The sequence below is a fragment of the Zeus faber genome (assembly GCF_960531495.2).
Source record: "Zeus faber genome assembly, chromosome: 11".
In the NCBI taxonomy this organism is placed as follows: domain Eukaryota; kingdom Metazoa; phylum Chordata; class Actinopteri; order Zeiformes; family Zeidae; genus Zeus; species Zeus faber.
In genome coordinates this window covers 17,702,284-17,722,611 of record NC_137205.1, presented here as the reverse complement: position 1 = coordinate 17,722,611, position 20,328 = coordinate 17,702,284, and the positions used below count along the sequence as shown (strand labels likewise).

The 20,328-nt window shown below is 48.5% G+C and overlaps 1 protein-coding gene across 1 annotated transcript in view; it reads left to right on the top strand.

The window, feature by feature from the left end:
- Positions 1-1,186: 1,186 nt before the first annotated feature.
- The window catches only part of bahcc1a (BAH domain and coiled-coil containing 1a), a gene marked incomplete at its 5' end in the record, with an annotated part of 75,148 nt that continues 56,006 nt past the window's right edge, over positions 1,187-20,328 (top strand). Inside the window, one exon of the mRNA XM_080010023.1 lies at positions 1,187-1,358. Within this exon, the coding sequence (XP_079866149.1) occupies positions 1,187-1,358 (172 nt within the window). The remainder of the gene's footprint in view (positions 1,359-20,328) is intronic.

Genomic DNA, 20,328 nt, shown 5'->3' with positions numbered 1-20,328 from the left:
ACGGACAAAACATCTTTCGCTCGAGCTGATGCGTCTCAGAGGCTTCCCATTGGTGAAGGCCCTCTCTTTTTTTTAAGGATTTGTGGGGAAATTGACGAGCTGTCACTAATAGCCTTTATTGTGCCCAGATTGTCCAAACGGATGGTATTTGTGAATACGATTTATTTTTAACAAGACCATTTTATTTAATGATTTAAAAAAAAAAAAAAAAAAAAAAAAAAAAAGGCCTTAATGATATGCATTGGGTAACAATCATCCCAATGTCCGAAACAAAAAGGCATTGTCATAACGGGGAAGAGCCCGAGGTGTCATGAGATTGTCGCCAAGGATCAGAATAAGAAGGGAGTGTGGTGGTGGTGGTGGTGGTGGTGGTGGTGGGGGCACATTCTTACTTAGAAACAACGAGACAATGGGGGTTTTGCAAGGAAAGATAAACGTGCTCTTCTTGTACATGTAGTCGCCCCAAAACTCCAAAAGCAAATTTCATTTTCAACGTCAACACGTTTTGAGGCATACGTGATCATGGTCTGACGCAAAAATGTTAATTGTCGAGCAAAAAGAAATGGGAAACGATCAGTGTTGTGAATCGACGGACTGGTTTGAAACATGCTTATTGGTCGTTATAATCCATTATGTCTCCCGTGTATAGGCCTTAATACAGGTTACAGATTATTCAGCAATTCCACATCAACCCTTGAGATGGAGGCTGAAGATGCCCGCTCCTGTGAAGAATATGAACAGATCTATTTCTCATGTTGATCGATAGTGTTTAGCCTACATGTGTGGATGTGGTTGTGAAAAGCCCACTGCTCGTCTCCACTGGCTCGGATTGACTTGTAGCTGCAGGACGCGGAGAAGGCTGCAGCCAGGCTGGATGGGACGCAGGCTTCACTGCACGATTGCATGTCTCCATTTTTTTTTTCTTTTCTGATAGGTTAGACGGTTGATTTGTAACCTCATCTGATCCCCAATTCTTGCATGATCGTGAGAATCTGCTTCATCTCCCCGCCTCCCTGTTTCTTTTCCTTCGCAGAAAAGATGATTAGGGGCTACGTTTTCGGCAGGAGAAGCCTACGATCAGATGAATGCAATACATAGTTCTGCGGGAAAGGATTATTTTATGGGTTGCATTTGATCCTGCTGGCCTGCCCTCCGCGGATTTCGGATTACTCCTCATTTTGTCGGGATGGAAGGACGGGATTTCTCGGCACCGGCGCACCTCCTGTCGGAGCGGGGCGCCCTGGTGCACCGCGCCGCCTCTCGGATCGCTCCCTCCGGCCACAGCTCCGTGCAGCACGCCGGCCACTTCCAGCCTGGGAAATACTACCCCTCACACATACCCATGGCTCCTCACTCAGGTAGGTCCAAGATTGACGGATATTTTTACATTATTATTATTATCATTATTATTATTATTATTATTAATAATAATAATAATAATAATAATTATTATTATTATTATTATTATTATAATAATAGTTTTTATTGCTTGTTGGTAAATTTTGTATTAAAAGGGAACATACGTGATTTCAACAAAAAAATGCCGATTTATTCTCCTCACTGCACAGAAAAGGCAAACATCACCGCTTTGAATAATTGCTGTTTGGGGTTTGGAGGAGATCGAACCTATTCAAATGTTAAGATTACAAATCGAGTTAATCTAATTTAGAGCAGATAAATTTCCACCACTCTCAAATAGAGACTTTGAAAGCAGTAACTTGTTACAACAGCTGCTTAAGTAATGAGTTTGAAAAAGCCCATGCTCAGGCTATAGCTATATTTCATGACATTTACACGAGATTTGGTGGTTTCTTTTTTTCAGATTTCCCCCTTACTAAGCATTAGTAATGCACATGCTGCTCAATGGCTTTGGTGTTGCATCTGAAATTAGATTTGTTATTTTATGTCAAATTCAAGAGTATCGTGCTGCAAATCATTATGCTGCAAAACAAGCATTATTTTTCTTTATTGTTACTTTTGATGGCCTTCTGTTAATATAAAGAGTTGCATGTTGTGTATGAAGGGTGCTATATAATTAAATGTTATTATTTTTATTTCATGTATTTATATATATATATATATGTGTGTGTGTGTGTGTGTGTGTGTGTGTGTGTGTGTGTGTGGGTGTGTGTGTGTGTGTGTGTGTGTGTGTGTGTGCGTATCACACACACACACACACACACACACACACACACACACACACACACACACACACACACACACACACATATATATATATATATATATATATATATATATATATATATATATATATATATATATATATATATATATGTTTGGCCACTACCTGGCCGGAGTCCTGGTCATGTGCAAGTGAAGGTATGGGTGCATGAATAGACTGGAAAATATCTGGGCTTGTTTAATACCAGAAAATCCACCTTCTATATTGGACACTGAAGTGTTGGGGTGCAAATGTCTTCACAGTGCATGTATAAGGTTTAACAAGTGACTTGGGTGTCTTGTGTACCAAATGCAAATCTGCACGTTTGACAACATGAATGCACACTATTGTGTCCCGCCAGGGCCACAACAGTAAAATTAATGATCTATATTTTTTTGATTCTTTCTCATTATAAAGGAGCAAATTTAGATTGTCCTATTGATTGTATTGAATATTCATGCTTGGTATTTACTCTTCAAGAGACTCCAAAATTCAGAGCAATTATTAGACGAATATAAGTAGAGGTATATTGTATAGTTAATATGTTATTCTGTAATTGTGTCTCATATAATAGAACTGTATTCGCTGTGACACACACACACACACACACACACACACACACACACACACACACACACACACACACACACACACACACACACACATGTACCTCCAATCTTACACAATGGAATTAAGAAATGAAATGGACTTTTACTTTACATTTTAATGATTTTGTCAAATTATCGTTAAATATAAATTAAAAGTTCACATAATTCTTAAATGTTCCTCCAGTCTGTTCTGGTATTTTGGTGATGTTTGATAAATAATTCATTATTTAACAGTGTTTGAAAATACCACTCGTGTCATAATAAATATTGACTTGAAGCATAATCCATAATTGGTCGAATAAATGACACATTCAAAATGTCAATTTATCAAAACAGCATTCACATTTCTCAATTTATTAAAACCGCGGTCACACTTTTCCGCCCTTTTAAAAATAAAATCAGAATGTATTTGATAAAAATCAAAATATATATATATTTTTTTTTAATCATTTGATATTTAATAGATAAAGAAAACGATTCGTCATTACTTGTTATACCTTTTTGATGATAATCCATCCGCTTTAGGACATTTCCTTTTCGACACCAAGCACCGCAGACAATTCGATGAGGATTACAATGGTCAATTGGCTCGGTTGTCAGACCAACGAGCAGGTCATCAGGGTCCCCCTCGAGTGTCCCGAACGCTGCTCAAATGATCACAACCGAGCACGTTGTCTGCCGAGCGCGTTAAATCAAGTTAGCTCCCCGGGGACCGACGCGCGCGCTGTTTCACATGAATACTTTACAAAGAGTATTAATATTTCAGAGTCGATGTAAAAATACTTTTTCGGGGGCTGCAGGTTTGCGATGCAGCTCCTTGAAAGGGCTCCTTTGACTCTCGGGGGGGGGGGGTTGTTTTTTTTTTGCGAGTGCGCCCTTTGCTCTCTGCGCCAAAGTCAGTAGTGGACGTTGCAACACCTTCCATTAGTTCCACAGTAAATTATCCGCGCTCCGAACGGACCCGGGGATTTGGAGACCTCTCGGCCCTCTTTTTTCCCGGGCCGGCTTTGGACAGAGAGCGGAGGAACACCCCCCCCCCCCCCCCCCCTTGCTCAGTGAACCATGCTACTTAGTCCAACAGAGTTTCTGTCAGAATGCATTTGCTTCTGTCCATCTTCACCTACGAGCCAGTCTATTGTAATGCATGTCAGGTGGTCGGTGGTTTATGGTCTGCACTTGCGCTGCGTTCTGGGAATGTGACGCGGGGAACAACTACCATCTCCACGTTCCCAACTAACCGGGCAAGACAACGTAAACGTATCAACGCGGGCCCTAATTCTACGTTTGAGGAATCATGGTTAGTAACTGTAAATTGCGTCGGCTGCACGTGCTCGCCCGGCGCCCGGCACGAAAACCGGGAGACGGGGAATAGCCGCCCCTCGACTGCTGGCATTTACAGCCAGGGGCTCAGCTTTCAGCCATATTGTTCTGATCAGTGGGCTCCGGCTGAGGCGTGGCCGTTTCTCAAACAGCGGGGGTGTCTCGGCCCGTCCACGCCTGAGATGTGCTCTAAACAAACCTTGTAATCAAAGGTCATATTTGTGTCACCTTGTTCCTTTGGCGCCTCCCTTTTCACCCCCCGCCCCCCCCCCACCCCCCCAACTTCCGTCTCCCGGCCTTCCTCCTTTACGGCGTCCCTCCCCCGCCCCCCTTTCCCTTCCAGCAGGAAGACGCTCCGCTCTTGGAAGTGGTGGTCTTCCTTCCACTCGGGTTTTTCAGCCACCGTCTCCACCCCCCCACCCCCCACCCCCCGCCTCGGGGGCCATTGTTGCGGACCCCAGCCGTGTGTGTTTTATGGCTGTTGTTAAAGATAAAAAACAGTCCCTCCCACCCCCCCCCCCCCCCCTTTATTGTTTTCTGGTAGGATGTCCCTGTCATTCTTTGGTTTTTATGTCCGAGCCGGAGACCCAAGCCCCGCCCCCTCAAAGGTTAATTCCGCCGTCTCCCTCTCGCTGTTTTTTTTCGGAAGGGGAATAAATAACTTTTCTATGACTTTTACAGAATGCGGGAATCGTGGGGAATGTCCCACGGGCCTTGGGTTGCCGGGAAGAGGCTTCAAAGCAGCCGCCCAGGTGTTTGGTGGTTTGGTGAAAAGCCGGTTACAAGCAGTTTTTATTCTTTTATTAACAAAGAAAACAGCAAGCGTAGGGTCGGTTGCGGAGCTCGTGTCGTCCCCGGCGCGGTAATTGAGCGGCGACGTAAAAATCCCCGCCTTAGTGCTCTTAAAGAGTAATGATTTTCGGTCGGGATTTGATGAGCAAAAATTCCAGATGCGAGCCCAAACCCCTTTTAGAAGCCCGGGCAAAAAAAAAAACAAAAACCAAACGACATCTTAAATAACCCTCGAGATATTACGTTAATAAGCAACTCATTTTAGGGAGTTGCTTTAGTGCGAGCGCAGTGACAGAACACGGGTCCCGGGCCAAGCTGCATTTGGCGGAGGCCCGGCGTGTTCCACGGCCCCCCCGTCCCACCCCCCCCCCCGTCCCACCGCCCTCCCACCGCCCTCCCTTCCTCGAGCTCAGTAAAACGGTGAGGACTGGGCTCGTCGTTTGGCCTGTTTGCGGATTGTTGTGAGAGGTGACATGGCTCCGACGCGGTGTCACAAGGCGTCTCTCCCACGGCCGCTCGCGACGGAGGGGGGGGGGGGGACGCCTTGTGCCCCCCCCGTCTCTCCCTGACAGAACCGGTCGACCGGTCAGCGGCTCTTCGGTCCGGGGCAGAACCCCCTCCGGTGCGTCCGTCTCGTCTGAAAATACGACCCTGGCGGTTGTTTTGTCTTTGGACGCGGTGTGTTTGGTGGAATCGCTCTCATTAAACCGTTCGCCCGCCCCCATCCTGTTTGTTAAGTGTCGTTCCTGTGCCGCCCTGCCAAGTTTACAATAACCGGTCTTTAAACATAACTAATGCCATCTTGTATTTGTTGAACTTTGGTAATTAAAATATCTAATTTGATGTGGTTTTTTTTCGCCCCTTCCTGCTCTGTGTAGTTTGGCATCGTGCATCAGCAAATCTCTTCACACCGGGGAGAGGGAGGGAGAGGGAACGCGGAGGCTTGCGGGGCGCGGGTACAGGGCAGTGGTTTTGCTTTCGCCGGGACGTTTTGGCCGGAGAGTTGCCGTGCGGCCTCCGATACGGGCTCTTCAAACAGACCGCCGCACCCCCCTCCCCCCACCCCCCTACACCATGTGGCACGGTGCCACAAAGCCTTTGCCTCAAGCATGGGGCGGGAACACAAGACAAACACAAAGGAGACCCACGGGTGAGAGCGGCGGGCTGGGTAATACCTTCCTGTATCTGGTTTCAGAGCTTTGGATTTCAAAACCCGCTCATCTATTTTTACACCCGACACGAGGAAGTGAGAAGTTGGATTAAGAAAAAAAAAAAGTCCTTCTCCAAACAACCCGGAATTTTTTCTCCCCCCCCCCCCCCCCGCGTCGTCGTTACAAAATTTGGATGTGTACGGAAATTATATTGTTTTTCACTCGCGGCGATTGAATTAGCTGATATGTCTGACCAAAGTCAACAATTACTGTTTGGTGTGTAATTTAGAGCCCTCTCTCTCTCCCGCTCTCATGCCCCCCCCCCCCCCCCCCATCGCGCCGTATCAGCCTGCTTCTCATCAGGAAGCTGCTGGCCCACCGGCGCACGCCTGTGCTCCATGTGACAGCTGTTAGACATTATTAACAGCTCAAGCAGAAAATCCAGATTACTTGTTTTTTAATTTCAATTTTATTGTTGTAGTCGTTCAGCGGGGAAAAAAAAGGAAAGAAAGAACAATAACGGACGTTGTCCTATTGTCACCAGGTTTCTGGTTTGTGTGTGTGTGTGTGTGTGTGTGTGTGTGTGTGTGTGTGTGTGTGTACTGTTTGTACTGTATGTTGGTGTGTGTGTGTGTGTTTTGGCATGTGTGTCCATATGTACTGTATGTGTGTGTGTGTGTGTGTGTGTTTCGGCGTGTGTGTGTTTCGGCGTGTGTGTCCATATGTACTGTATGTTGGCGTGTGTGTCCATATGTACTGTGTGTGTGTGTGTGTGTGTGTGTGTGTGTGTGTGTGCTCTTGTGGATCCAGACACCCCCACTGGTGCCCTGGCTCCCCGTGGCTGGCTGTCAGGCCCAGACAGGTGCATTGTTAACCCCCGAATGTCTGCGACCGACCCCGGGGCGGTTGTGGCAGGTTCCCCTTCTCCTTCTTTTCCAGTCGGGGAAGGAAACCGACGGCGAGGATGCATAGAAGAGTTCCACTTTTTTTCACCTTCTTTTCTTTGGTGCGGCGCGCCGCCGCAGCACTTTTACTCCCTTCCCTAAGAGCAGTTGTTTGGAGCGTTTGGCAAATTCAAACATTTTTTTTCCTTTATCTTGTTTCTCCCAATTTTTTTTTCCCTTCTCAAACTCTCCGAAAGGCAGAAGTTGTTTTGGCAGCCAGTGATTTGAAAGACGCTGTGTTGCAATATGTCAGTGCAGCTTCACTTTCAGAAGGAGAAGCGATATCTCAGAGAGAAGCGACTGCTGCTTTCGGTCGCTGTACTAACACGTGGTAGATCCGGGGGATCAGCGTGGCAAAGTCAAATAATTATACGAGCGTCGGAGCCACAATTGTTCCCACGCGCAGACACATAATTGCTCGTGTTCATTTTGTTTTCTTGTTTTATTGCGTGTGTTTATTTTCTCTGGGTTTTTTTGTTTTTTTATTTGTATTTTTTGGGGGGTAGGTTTCCCCGCCACTTTGACTGGGAGGCGATGATCCGTAAAGGGAGATGGCTTTTTGGTGGAGGAGGGGGAAGGTGGGGCTGAGTGCAGATAAACTCAAATAATGGGGCCCGATTCGATGACTGTCTTTGGAACAGCGGGTGGCGCTGACACGCACGGCTAAACAATGAGGCGCGGCGCAAAATATATGCAGAGATTTGCTATTAAATATACATGCAGATTGCCTCTCAAGGATGCGTCAGCCCTTTTGTGAGAAAACAAAGATTATCATCAGGAATTCCATTTTAATAAGTCTCCCGGGACCCTCCAACCAGCTGCCTCCCCACTCCGAGAGGGACTTGTTGCTCTCTCTCCCTCTCTCTCTCTCTCTCCCTCTGTCCCTCTATCTCGCTACCTCCATTTCTCCCTGTCCCTCTCTCTGACATTGATCAAAATAAAATCACGCCGCCCCCACCCCTGCCCCCCACACTGCTTTTCTTCTATTTTCCGTTTTTGCAGATTCATCGATCCGCCCCGACCTCCATCCCTCTCTCGCTCTCTCCTTCTCTCTTTCTCCCTTTTTTATATTCATCGATCACCGTCCCCTCTGTTGCTTTTTTCTTCTTCTGTCGTCTCCATTCCGCCGTGTCCCCGCCACCCCGCCCCCCTTCCCCTCCTCCCCCTGTTAATTTCCTACTGTTTTCGTGTCCCCTGTGCTCGGTGTGACCACTAGGCTACACTGCCCCCCCCCCCCCCCCCTCCATCTCTCTAATAAGTGTCCAGTGGATCTGGGGCAAACGACTGGCTCCTCAGCAACAGATGTGTGTGTTGTCTGTCTGCCGGTGCTGCCTGCATTAGCTGGATCTGTATGCCGTGCACGGCCACTGATCTCCTCTGGCATGGACGTGGGGGAGGGGAGCGACTGTTTGCCTGGGAGAGAGACATTTTGTGTGTGTGTGTGTGTGTGTGTGTGTGTGTGAGAGAGAGAGAGAGACAGAGCGAGAGAGAGGGAGAGTGAGAGCGAGCGAGAGGTAGATGGCAGACACATATTTGTCATGCGGATGCATGCACATACACACAAGCACGTGCACATAAAGACACGGCACTGTAACACTGACACACAAAAAAAAAGACGTATTGCTCTCCAGGAGTCCTCAGGGCACAAGAGAGCAGCCTGGGTAGTTACGTCTGTTTATGTCTAATTATAGAAATAGGTCTATTTTTGCATCCACTGTGTGTGTAAGCGAAGGGAGAGGGAGAGCGAGCGAGGAGAGAGAGAGAGAGAGAGAGAGAGAGAGAGAGAGAGAGAGAGAGAGAGATAGAGAGAGCGCAGAAAAAAACCCAAAACAATGCCCTGACAGCCTTTTCTCGCTGTGGCGAGCGTTTATCTCAGCCCTTCAGAGCTGGTACAGACAGCAGGCTCTCAGTGCAGAACAGCACAGACAGAGTGGTGGCGGTGGCGGCGGCGGAGGGAAGGAGGGAGGGAGGGTGGCGCTGCTGTCGGCCCCCTCATCCTCGCCCCCACGCAGCGCGAACGTGCAAATTTACGATAAGCGGCCAGAAAAAGGTGAATGAGGCGGCGCGTTTTTTCGCCCCCGTTGGCTCGGCGAAAATGTGCAGTTGACAATAAACCCCAATAAAAGGAAAATTATTCCTCCACCTCTGCCCGGCAGCCCCTCGCTTCCCAACCCCAGCGGGAAGCGTTGTCCATCACCGAAGTCAAAACAAATGGAAGACATAGTTGATGTTGGGGATTAGGTTTGTATAAAATGTATCCAGCGATAAAGAGACAGGGCCGTGGCCGTAGTTAATCCTCCGGGTTTGATGGCCCATCTCCAGCTCAGTGGTTATCCGGGGGGGTTTGGACGCCGGCTGCTGCTCGCGCCCGGGGGAGGCGGATGGCAGGTGAGAGTGTAGGACCGTGTAGGACCACGCCGGTGCTTTCATACAGAGCCATCCAGGGCAGCCAGACACACGGCCCACCGGATCCAACCTGAGCCAAGTGTGTGAGGGCAAGAGATGTTTTTCTCGACACACGCGCACACACACACACACACACACACACACACACACACACACACACACATATGCACACTCACACACACTCGCGTATGATGCCCCCTCCATTCATCCCCAGATATGGCAGGTAAATTAATTGGCTTTGAGTATGTAAGGAATACGCCTGGATAAAGGTGCGCTGTCTGGTGTAACGGTCGTAATGATGGCTCCATTGTGTTGGGTGGGGGTGGGGGGTGGGGGTGCTGCTTAGCGGCACACCTAGCAGGCCGGTGCTGGAGGGCCGGCTGGCCTTTGATTAATAGTGGGGAAAGCTTTGAAGTGACACCCAAGTGCACAAGCTCACAGGCTAATAGCAATACCATCAGTACAGCTCCCGCTCCCGCTTCCTCCGTCTTCATTAGCTAATGTTTCCCCAGCGCTGTTTCACTGTTTTTTTGCCGCCCTCCCGTCGGACGCCCTGCCTCAAAGCTCGGGAGGGAGGGGGGGTTTCGTTTAATTTTTTGTGGGCAACCGTTTCAACATCGTGCCGTCATTTCTCTCTGTCGGGTTTCGTAAAATCGTAGATTATTTTCTCCAGAATGTGGAGAAGGTGTGTGTGTGTGTGTGTGTGTGTGTGTGTGCGTGTGTGCGTGTGTGCGTGTGTGCGTGTGTGCGTGTGTGCGTGTGTGCGTGTGTGCGTGTGTGCGTGCGTGCGTGCGTGCGTGCGTGCGTGCGTGTGCACGCACGCGCGTGTGTCTGCGCGTGTCTGTTTGGGGTGCATTGTCACACGGGTGTGTGTTGGCACGGCCTAGAGACTCGTGGGACTGACGGAGCTCAAGTGGGACACGGTTGCGGACGATTCCCCGGGATCCATTCTGATCTCCCAGGCTGCTGGACGAGTTACAGCTGTATGTGTTTGAGAGGGGGAGAGGGAGAGAGAGGGAGAGAGAGGGAAGCGAGAGGGAGCGAGAGCAAGAGAGGCAAGGGGTTAAAGTCAACGGCGGGGGGAGGAAGGCAGCGATTCCAGCGGTGAATTGCAGCCCCTTCTAATTGCTGTTAGGTTGTGATTGCGTGGTCGCACCGAGAGGCCTCTGAGCTGGACGGCCCCTGGAAAGCTGCCGCCGAAAAACCTCTGGTTTGTTCTCCACGATGGGAGGGCGTGGTGTGTGTGTGGGTGTGGGTGCGGCCGGCGATATATGCGGCTTCCGGCGTGCGCCAGCTTAAGGCGGGTGTGTGGCGTGTTTGCATCCGTGCACCGTGTCGTGTCCGCGCTGCGACAGCCCCGGAGTGCTCCTCATTACGTCTTCTGGACGCAACTTTTCATTTTGTACCAAAAGTCATTCGGCACAAATGTCTTGAACTGACGTCTTTTGGAGAGAGAAATCGAATTCAGTGGTTTCCAACCAGCTTTTAACTGCAGATCACATGCATGGCCTTTGTAGTGCTCTGTAGGCCGCACAATATAAAATCACACGCAACTCCTGACTGTAGTTGCCACTGGAGGTATCCCAAAATGGTACAAACGCTTAATATTTAATTGACTTATATGATAAAATAAATATAATCAAATGATGAAAAAAGGCTTGATTTTTAATATTATTTTATAAAAACAAAAAAAAATATGAAAGGGCTTGCTCTTAAATGCACTCAACCTATTAAAAGCGGCAGAACCGGTCATGTGCCGTGTCCTGATATAACTGCGATCATAACACGGTATGATGTGCTGCCGCAGCTTTTTTTCTGCAGATGAGTGCTCATGCAGATCCTGATTACGATTTCACCCCCGAAATAAAACTCTCTGCAAACAGAATGTGGCGCGGGGCAGATACCAGATGAAATCCACCGGCGCTGATCTCCTGAGCTGAGGTGCATAGTTAGGTGATTGTATAAAGTGAGAGGGAAAAGCTGGCAGCGGGGAGAGCAACATGTGCAGGCGGACGGAGGCCCGACGCAGGCGTGTGTGATTCAGCCTCCGCCCTTGGCACCCATCGTCCATCCATCACTCTTTTCGCCTTTCCTCTCATGCGTCCACCGTTTTATTATCCCGTTTGGATATTCACCTGCTTGAGTTATAACGCCGATAATGCGGCGCCAGATCTGTGATCACAATGAAAGCTCTAACACAGATATGGACTCGTGCAAAAAAAAAAGTATATTTATAAATTCATTGGATTGAAGGGTGTATTAGCCTCATACCTGCAGCCTAAGTATATTCTCAAAGCCTGCATTATTCTGCATTTCTTCCTGTCATTTTCATGACTCACATTTTGTCTCCGTAACAGCTTGTTTTTAGGTGTGCGCAGGCTTTGCGAGAAGCTGCGGTTTAATGTTTTCCCAGCAACCTCTGTAAATCACGTCGCATTCCCCACTTATGGGATGACAGTTATGGGAGTGGGGCTGGCTGTTTCTTCATCGGGCCCTCAGGCCAGCGCTATCTCACTCCTCCAGAGTGAACATAGACATCCCTGTGGCTTCTCTGGGAGCTCCCGGACACGGGGAGAAGTTCTTTTCACAAGGTAACGTGACTTTTCGTGCCGGTTTGTGGCGGACGGGGGGCTGGTGACTTCCTGGGTCAGCCGGGGGTCAGCGGCGGGCTGCGGGGCTGCGAGCGCTGCCACGCTCACTCATGGGATTGTGTGAGAGTCTTATGAGAAGCCGTGGGATTTATTACACGCGGCAAGGCGAATACTCTTACTGTGTCTGGATTTTTACTTGTATCACAAGAAATGCAAAATATACAGAAAATACGAAATGTGCTCTATGCACCAAGACAAAAGACTCAAAATAATGTAAGACTGGGAATAAATATAAATATAGATATTAATATAGTGTAGGATATCTCTGTATACAATGAATAAAATAATAATAGAAATTACAATGATAATTCCGAATGGTTACCGAAATGGATTATTATTATTTTTATTTTTTTCACCGATAGATACCGATTTTAAGTGGGTAACAATTTCCGATAACCGATAGGGGGGGAAATTCTGGTTGAAAAAATAGTTTAAGGAAAGCATTCTTAATTGAACAAAATTAGCATGTGCATTATTAAAATGTAATGTATGATAACAAAGTACATATTTTCAATGATAACTTAATGATAACTCAAATAACATCAGTTTGAACGATATAAATAACAAACTCAAATAACAGCAACACAAATGATTATTATCATAAAAAAAAACACTGGCACCCTGTCCAGTTTCCTTCACGACAAAGTCTGCGTACGTTCATTTTTAATCTAAAATGAAAATAGTATTTTATTTAAAAAAAACAACATTTTTGAAATCCCTCATCCATTGTCGCCGTTGTGTTTTTGTCTGTGTTTTTAAAAAACAATTTCTGGACAGATCCAGTAGGGGGGGACAGATCAGGCCTGTCTCTTTAAGGCATTGCATCGTGGGTAATGTAGGAGCCCTGTTGACGCGTGGCTCGGGGAGGATGGCGGCGAGGTTGCCGATGAGAGCCGACACACTTGTTGTGTGGTTAGGGTTAGGGTACATGTTTAACACGGAATATGGGTGTAACGCAGAATTTGTTATCGACTGACTTGGGGGTGAGTAGGCAATGTCAAATTTTAAATGTTGGGGTTAAAACCCCGGCAGGGAGGAATATAATGTTGTAGTCAGCCTCTCCCCGCCGTTCCCGCCGGCTTACTATTGACACTGACAATCCTTTAATGGTTATTTAATATTGGCCAAGATTACATTTAACCTTCTCGAAAATTAAATGTCCAGGGACGAATATTGACTCAATTCAAGATTAACTTAAGGAACGAAAAGTTATAAGAACATTTGGAACTTTACTTACTTCTACTCGCGGCTTCTAAATCGGTTCATATAACCATTGGTAGGATATAACCTTTATCGGTTAAATTTCAACCGATACCGATAGTTTGACGGAACCCAAATATCGGCCGATGTTATCGGCCTAACGATATATCAGTTCTAATAATAATAATAATAATAATTATAATAATTTGTATATACTTATAATAATAATAACAGTGATAATAATGATATGTCTACAATGTTATGGACACAGCTAATAACGGATAGGTTAGACAAACTTATTAAATTATTATTACATAATTTTTCTTTTTTTTAAATATAGTTGAATACAACAAATGAAACCAAAAAAAACCTATAAATATATATATATTTTTTTTTCAGTAAGGGACATGCGAGTTGCCTAGCATGGTCTTCCTGGATAATTGGGTCCTGCTATATGCTCCTCTCACCGGGCATTGAGCATAGGGTCACTGGAGAAAGTGGCTGCAAGTGGTGGAGTTTGAGCACAACGCTGCTGTTTGGGTGGGGGGAGGGGGCTGTGGTTGGGACGTGTCTTTTCTTTAGTGTTTTAATGTAATGCAGCGGAAAACGTGACAGCCCGGCAGTAGCCTGTTATTTCAGAAGTAGGACTTTGGTTAGACTGTCTGTGATCTAACAAGATTATACCGTATTATACCATGATAATGAGGCCTGCATTGCATGGTTTCCAGTTTTTGCGTGCATGGCTTTTTACGTGTGTGTGTGTGTATATGTGTGTGTGTGTGGTGTGTGTGTGTGTGTGTGTGTGTGTGTGTGTGTGTGCGTGTGTGTGTGTGTGTGTGCGTGTGTGTGTGTGTGTGCGTATTCATGTTTGACAGATCTTCCTTCAGACAGCGGAGCTGCTTTGAGGATCAATACTTATTTACACGGGCGTGCGCGCACTCGCTCGCACACACACGCACACACACGCACACACACGCACACACACATGCTCACACATACACTCCCATCTCATCTGTCAGCTGACAGTTTTCTGCAGTTCCGCCGGCTCTCTTTCCTTGCAAGCAGACGGTGAACACTGAGAATGAAAGCAGATCCCGGGTCCAGTTGGACCTCCATCAATCGGCCAGGGCTCTCGGACGGCGCTGCGCGGGGCTCGGGTTTCCCGGTGCTGACGGAGCCCTCTCGGCTCGCCAACTAGGCCACTGTGGCAACAGCCTTCTTTCCGCACATAATGGCCACGTCTAATGGCAGTCCTATTTAATCTCACGTACGTTGTTTCACATGCACTCGCACCGACGCGCCGCCGCCCGGGCGGCTGAAAGGCGGCCGCTGACAGTTGCACTCGTTGCTCGCACGCTCCAAGCTCTCTGCTTTGCCGCTCTGACCGGCCCATTAGATTCTGCGCCTTCCAAGCCACCGCGGAGATGCCCCGCTCCTCTCCGCTCCGCACCCCGTAGCGAGAGCTGCCACCGTTGTTATGTGTTCGACCCGCCGCAATTAGTTGAGCTGGGGATGCAAATTTAAAGGAATGGATCGATCGAGACTTGTTAAAGTACCTATTATGCTCCCTCTTTCACAAGCTAATATAGGTCTCTGAGGTCCACAAAATGTTTTTGGAGGTTTTTTGCTGAAAATGCCACTCAGATTACGCATTCGAGCCATTCTAACCTACCTCTGAATCCATTGTCTTCCTGATGCTCTGTTTCAGTGGGAGGAGCCACCCCCCTGAGGCCCCTAGTTCTGTGAGCCAATGGGGTTTGAGCATGGCTTCAGGGTTTTTTTTTCCGTTTACTCTGTAACTTTCACTCATTTCACCTTATCAGTCCACCAAAATCTGTTTCTGAGCAAATTTGCGGCGAGAAACTCACTCACTCATATTAGATCTACGAGGCCTAATTTAAAAGTTTGTTTCGACTTACGTTGCTCTCCGAACTTGTGGAAGCCACGGACACCGCACCGGGATTCTCCACGTGGTGATTTTTTGTTTCGTGTAAACGTCGGGAAAACAAAATTAAATAGAATAAATAGAATAAATAAATTCATATACAATAAAAACACACACTATTTTTGTTGGATTTGTTTGGAGAAACGCACAGGGGATGGGATGGAGCAGATGACCATGTAAATAAATCCACGATGCGCTGACGTCAGCTCGTGCAGAGAGTAGAAAAAACCTTTGAAAAACGAGCGTCCAGAGCGGTCGGACACCTGAGCGTTATGTTCAAAGCGATTACTTTGTCACTAGTTTACCTCATTATTTGACACTTTGGCCACGTCTAATATGAACATCCCACATTGTAACATATATATTTCATAGTAGATAGAAAAGCATAATAGGTCCCCTTTAAACTTAACAATCGTTGACTAAGTGATAACTAAATTAAAACTAATGACGTCCCCAGGGCGTGGGGAGCTGCGAGGAGCGTTTCTCCTCATTTCATTTCAAAATGGAGGCGTTTGAGGCAAGACTCGCTGAGCTGGTTGGCGCGTACAGGAATATTGACGACTCGTCTTTGCGCGAGTGGAGGGTTTCGTTGTCGAGCACCAATAAACATTGTGTTTCCCTCCCCGGCACGGAGAAGCTCCCGTCTGCTACCGCTCTAGGTTTTCAGCCGTGAACCTGGTTTGTCGTTCCTCCGGAAGCCTCCGTCTGCTTCTACTTCCTGCTCCACTGGGGGTTTCTCTTTCTAGACTGCCCCCTGCTGTTCCGGTGAGGGACTGCAACGGAGAATGAGCCCGATTCTTAAAACGCCCTGCGCTCTCTGCGCGGGCGGAAAACTCCCGTTGATAGAATTACAACAAGACCACAGATTGTTCCGTTAATTGTTGGAAATCTTATCGATTAATCTTATTCTAAAATAATTCATAGTCGATTAATTGTTCACATCATCATCTGCGATCATCATGTTTCCCTTGAAATTTAAGGGATGTTTAAAGCCCTTTTGAGAAATGTCGCCACGAGAATAAAATCCAAATAGATCCAAAGGGTATTATTTACAGTTATCAGCTTACACTACGATAGCGGCATGACATGAACAAAAAGGCCATAACCGTTAATCACTACCAAGAAATCGCCAACTAAAATGTAGTGATCGTGACATCCCCATCCCGTTCACCCAGCTCCCTACGTACGCTCCCGTCAGGTGTAGGCAGCCCACGCATGCACACACACAAACGCAGACACATGCACGCGCACACATGCACGTTGAGGAGCTGCCCCCTCGCCCCTGCAGCACCTTTGGATTCCTCCATCCCCAACATCCTTGGGCAGGGTTTCTTTTAACCCGGCATGTGCGCTCCGGGGTTTGAAGGCCCCCCTCTGCTTTGAAGCCCCCTCCCATCGCTCCCTGACTGCAAGGGGAGTATACCACGCCGCGTGGGTGCCAAGAGGCCGGGGCTGCGCGGTGCCGCCACCAGATTGGTAGAGAGAGAGAGACAGAGACAGAGAGAGAGAGAGACAGAGAGAGAGAGAGAGAGAGAGATGCCATTCCAGTGCACATGCCATCTGGGAGAGTGGTAGGGAGAGAGAGAGAGAGAGGGAAATTTGGGAAAGAAAAAGAGATTTAGACAGAAAACTGGCAGGAAATAAGATGAAGAAAATAGGTTTTGGGCAGACCCACGGCTGTCCATTGTACATATTTGTGAGTATAATTGTGTGTGTGTATGTGTGTGTGCGTGCGTGTGAGAGAGACAAAGAGCATGCATATGAAATAGTGCGTGGGGGTGAGCATGTGCCTGAGTGAGTGTGTATGTGTGTCTGTGCATTTACCTGTGTGTGAGTGTGTGTGTGTGTGTGTGTGTGTGTGTGTGTGTGTGTGTGTGTGGTTAGCTCTGGCTGTGAAGACGGAGCAGGTTTCTCTTTTTCCTCGGCGGGCTCACGCTCCTCCCGCCTTCCGCCTGATTTATGGGCTCGTGAAGGAAATCTCTCATTTGTCAGCTCTCATCTCTTTTCCTCCACGTCGTCTCCTTTCCCTCCTTCAACCGTCCACCCCCCCTAATCCCCCCACCCCGCCAACCACCACTCCCACCTCACCCTCCTCTCCCTGGGACTCAGCTTTCTCCCTGCGTGGCATTGATTCCACGACAGAGTAAAACAAAACAGGGAGGGAGAGAGAGAGAGCCAGAGAGCAAGAGCGAGAGAGGAAACAGGTTAACATGGCAGAGCCCTCTCTCTCTACCTGGCTACAACACGTTGAACACACACTCAGACACACGCACGCACGCACACATTTCTTATTGGATGCATTTTTGCCAGCGCTCACAGGTGTGGTGATGTGAGGGCCTGTGTGTCGTTAGGCGGGCCCCACTTTCTGCCGTTAAATAATTCAAAATGCTTGTTAAGATGCTTCCGCCTGCTGCTCTGAGCGCTTTTGGTTGGAAATTGAAAAAGCATGAGGATTTAATATTCTGTGAAACACTGTACTTGGTGTGTGTGTGTGTATGTGTGTGTGCGTGTGTGTGTGTGTGTGTGTGTGTGTGTGTGTGTGTGTGTGTGTGTGTGTGTGTGTGTGTGTGTGTGTGTGTGTGTGTGTGTGTGTGTGTGTGTGTGTGTGTGTGTGTGTGTGTGTGTGTGTGTGAGAGCGCGCACGGAGCACTTGCGGTTGCGGCCACGGGAAGACGCGTACGCAGGTTGTCTGGTAATTCCTGTTAGACTGAACTTTACCACACAGAGGTCACCGTCAGTTCAGCAGCAGTCTGGGTCCTCGGTCTGTGTGTTTATCTGTGTGTGTGTTTGTGTATATGTGTGTGTGTCTATCTCCACCTCTCTATCTGTGTGTTTATTTGTGTGTGCCTTTCTGTTGCACGTGCGCGCCGGGTGTGCGTCTTCCCGGGGTCCGCGTGCACCGTCCTCACCCAGGTGCTACCTATAAATCTGTCTCAACCTTCCCTGCCCTGCTGAGCACACAGTAGGAACAGTCGGGGGTTTGCCCTTGTCCAAAGAAGGGAGGGGTGGGGGTGAGCGAGGGAGGGAGGGGGGAAAGGCAGGGAAGAGAGATAAATCTAAAGAGATGTGTGTGTGTGTGTGTGTGTGTGTGTGTGTGTGTGGGGGGGGGGGGGGGGGTCGATGGTGGGAAGAAGCGCTCCGGCACAAATGATTATGGGGCCGTCTGATAAGAATCAGGGTTTTTCCTCAAAGAAGTCAATTAACCCCACCCCCTCCCCCCCAGCCTCTAATTATACACAAACTGCTCCATTGGCTCTTCTTCTCTGCTGATCCGGCGGCTCAGCCCGGCTCAGTGTGCACACTCATGCTCTCTGTGTCTATTAGCGGTGTGCCCGTTTTTGAGAACCGTTCGTCCAACCATTCTTAATTTTTTCATTTTAATTAATAAATTGTTACAGTCGTCTTCCTCCACAATGTTTTTTTTTTTTTTTTATGTACTATTTGTTTTGCCTCCCCCACCCACTCCCATCATTCCTTTTTTGGTCACCCGGCCGACAGCAGACACGTAATACCAGACGCCGCCAGTAAGGGGGCCGGACCTCGGCGTGCCGTCGTCGGCCATTAGAGCGGCTGATTACTGGACTGTGCGGTCAATGTAAATGAGCGCGGTGTTGTAGAATGTCAACACGAGCTAACGGCTCCTTCACAGGGTCGGTGTTGACATAACTGCTCTCTTATCTGAGGAGGGCAAAGCCCAGTTCCACAATAGAATACTGTGCCAGAACAAATACTGAGCAAGGATTGGAAATGCACGAGCGCGCACGCACACACACACACACACACACACACACACACACACACACACACACACACACACACACACACACACACACACAGGCGCACGCGCACAACGTCTGTGAGGGAATGTGTCGCGTGGCACAGCGGGTCATTGCCGCTGCTGATGCAGACTTGGCTTCGGCAGAACACAATAGCCAGCAGCGCTACTGCGTCACCGCGGTCGCAGTGGAATCCTGTCAGGGGGCTGTCACAGGCGGCGGACTGCCCGGTGCTTATGTGACCTCGCGAATGCAGCGGGGCTGTTTGTGGACAGCGGCGAACCGGCCTGCTGGATGGAGCTGGCCTTAATAGCAACTGATCAACCCAACAAATAACAGAACGAAACAAAAAGGGGTCGGCCTTTCCGTCGTGAGCCGCGGCAGAGGCACCGCCGCGAGGCCACAAAGCCGAACCGGGGTTTTGTGGAACGTCTCGGTCGTAGTAATACCTTGCCCCGACTCCGTGTTAACCTGTTAATTTAAAGGACGGATGTTGAGAGATGGAGAGGGGACAGTGAGAGGGAGAGGTAATGAATGCAGGAATAAAGGGACTGGAGGAGGAGGTTACGGCGGTTTGGGAGGGGGCGCCGGCGCGGGCCTTTGAAAACCCACCGCTGTTTAGGTCCCACTGTCACATTTGCTATTTGTCGGTGTCAAAACAACGTCTCAGCCGGCCTTCTCTCCCTCATTGCCTTTCATCACCCTAATAACTCTCCTTTATTTTCCCCTCCACCCCTTCCAATCTCTGCTGAGTAGCTCTCTCGCTCGCCCTCTCTCTCTCTCTCTATCTCTCTCTCTCTCTCTCGTATCGCATTCTCTTCCCGAGCTCCTACCTCTTTCGCTTACGGCCTCTCCACTTTTCTATTCCTCATTCACTCCCATGCAATCTCTTTCCTCCTCCTCCTCCTCCTCCTCCTCCTCCTCCTCCCTCCCCTCCCCGGTGGGCCTGTGCCAGATCTGGGACGGCCACACTTGGCTTGCGGTCTCGCTGTGATAGCCTGTTGAAAGCTATTGCCCTCCCAGGGATGTGAGGACGCCCAGCTGAGAGAGCCCGCGCTGCCTCTCCATCTTCCCTTCCCCTCTCTTCATGGTTCGCCTTTGGAGCCCGTCCTCTCTCCCCACTGGTTCCCAAATCATTCCGGTAGACACTCGAGCCGCGCAGCTCGCCGACGACTGGCCTAATGCATGGGCGCTGACATGTTTTATGGCGTTTCGAAGCGGAGCCTATGTATATAAAAGAGGAGAGGGAAAGCCAGAGTGTGCACTTAAAGCCGTGATGTCGGGAGTTTTTTAACGGTTACATGGGGTGGTGTTCTTCTTTCAAACGCAAAAGCGCTGACAGTCATGCTATTG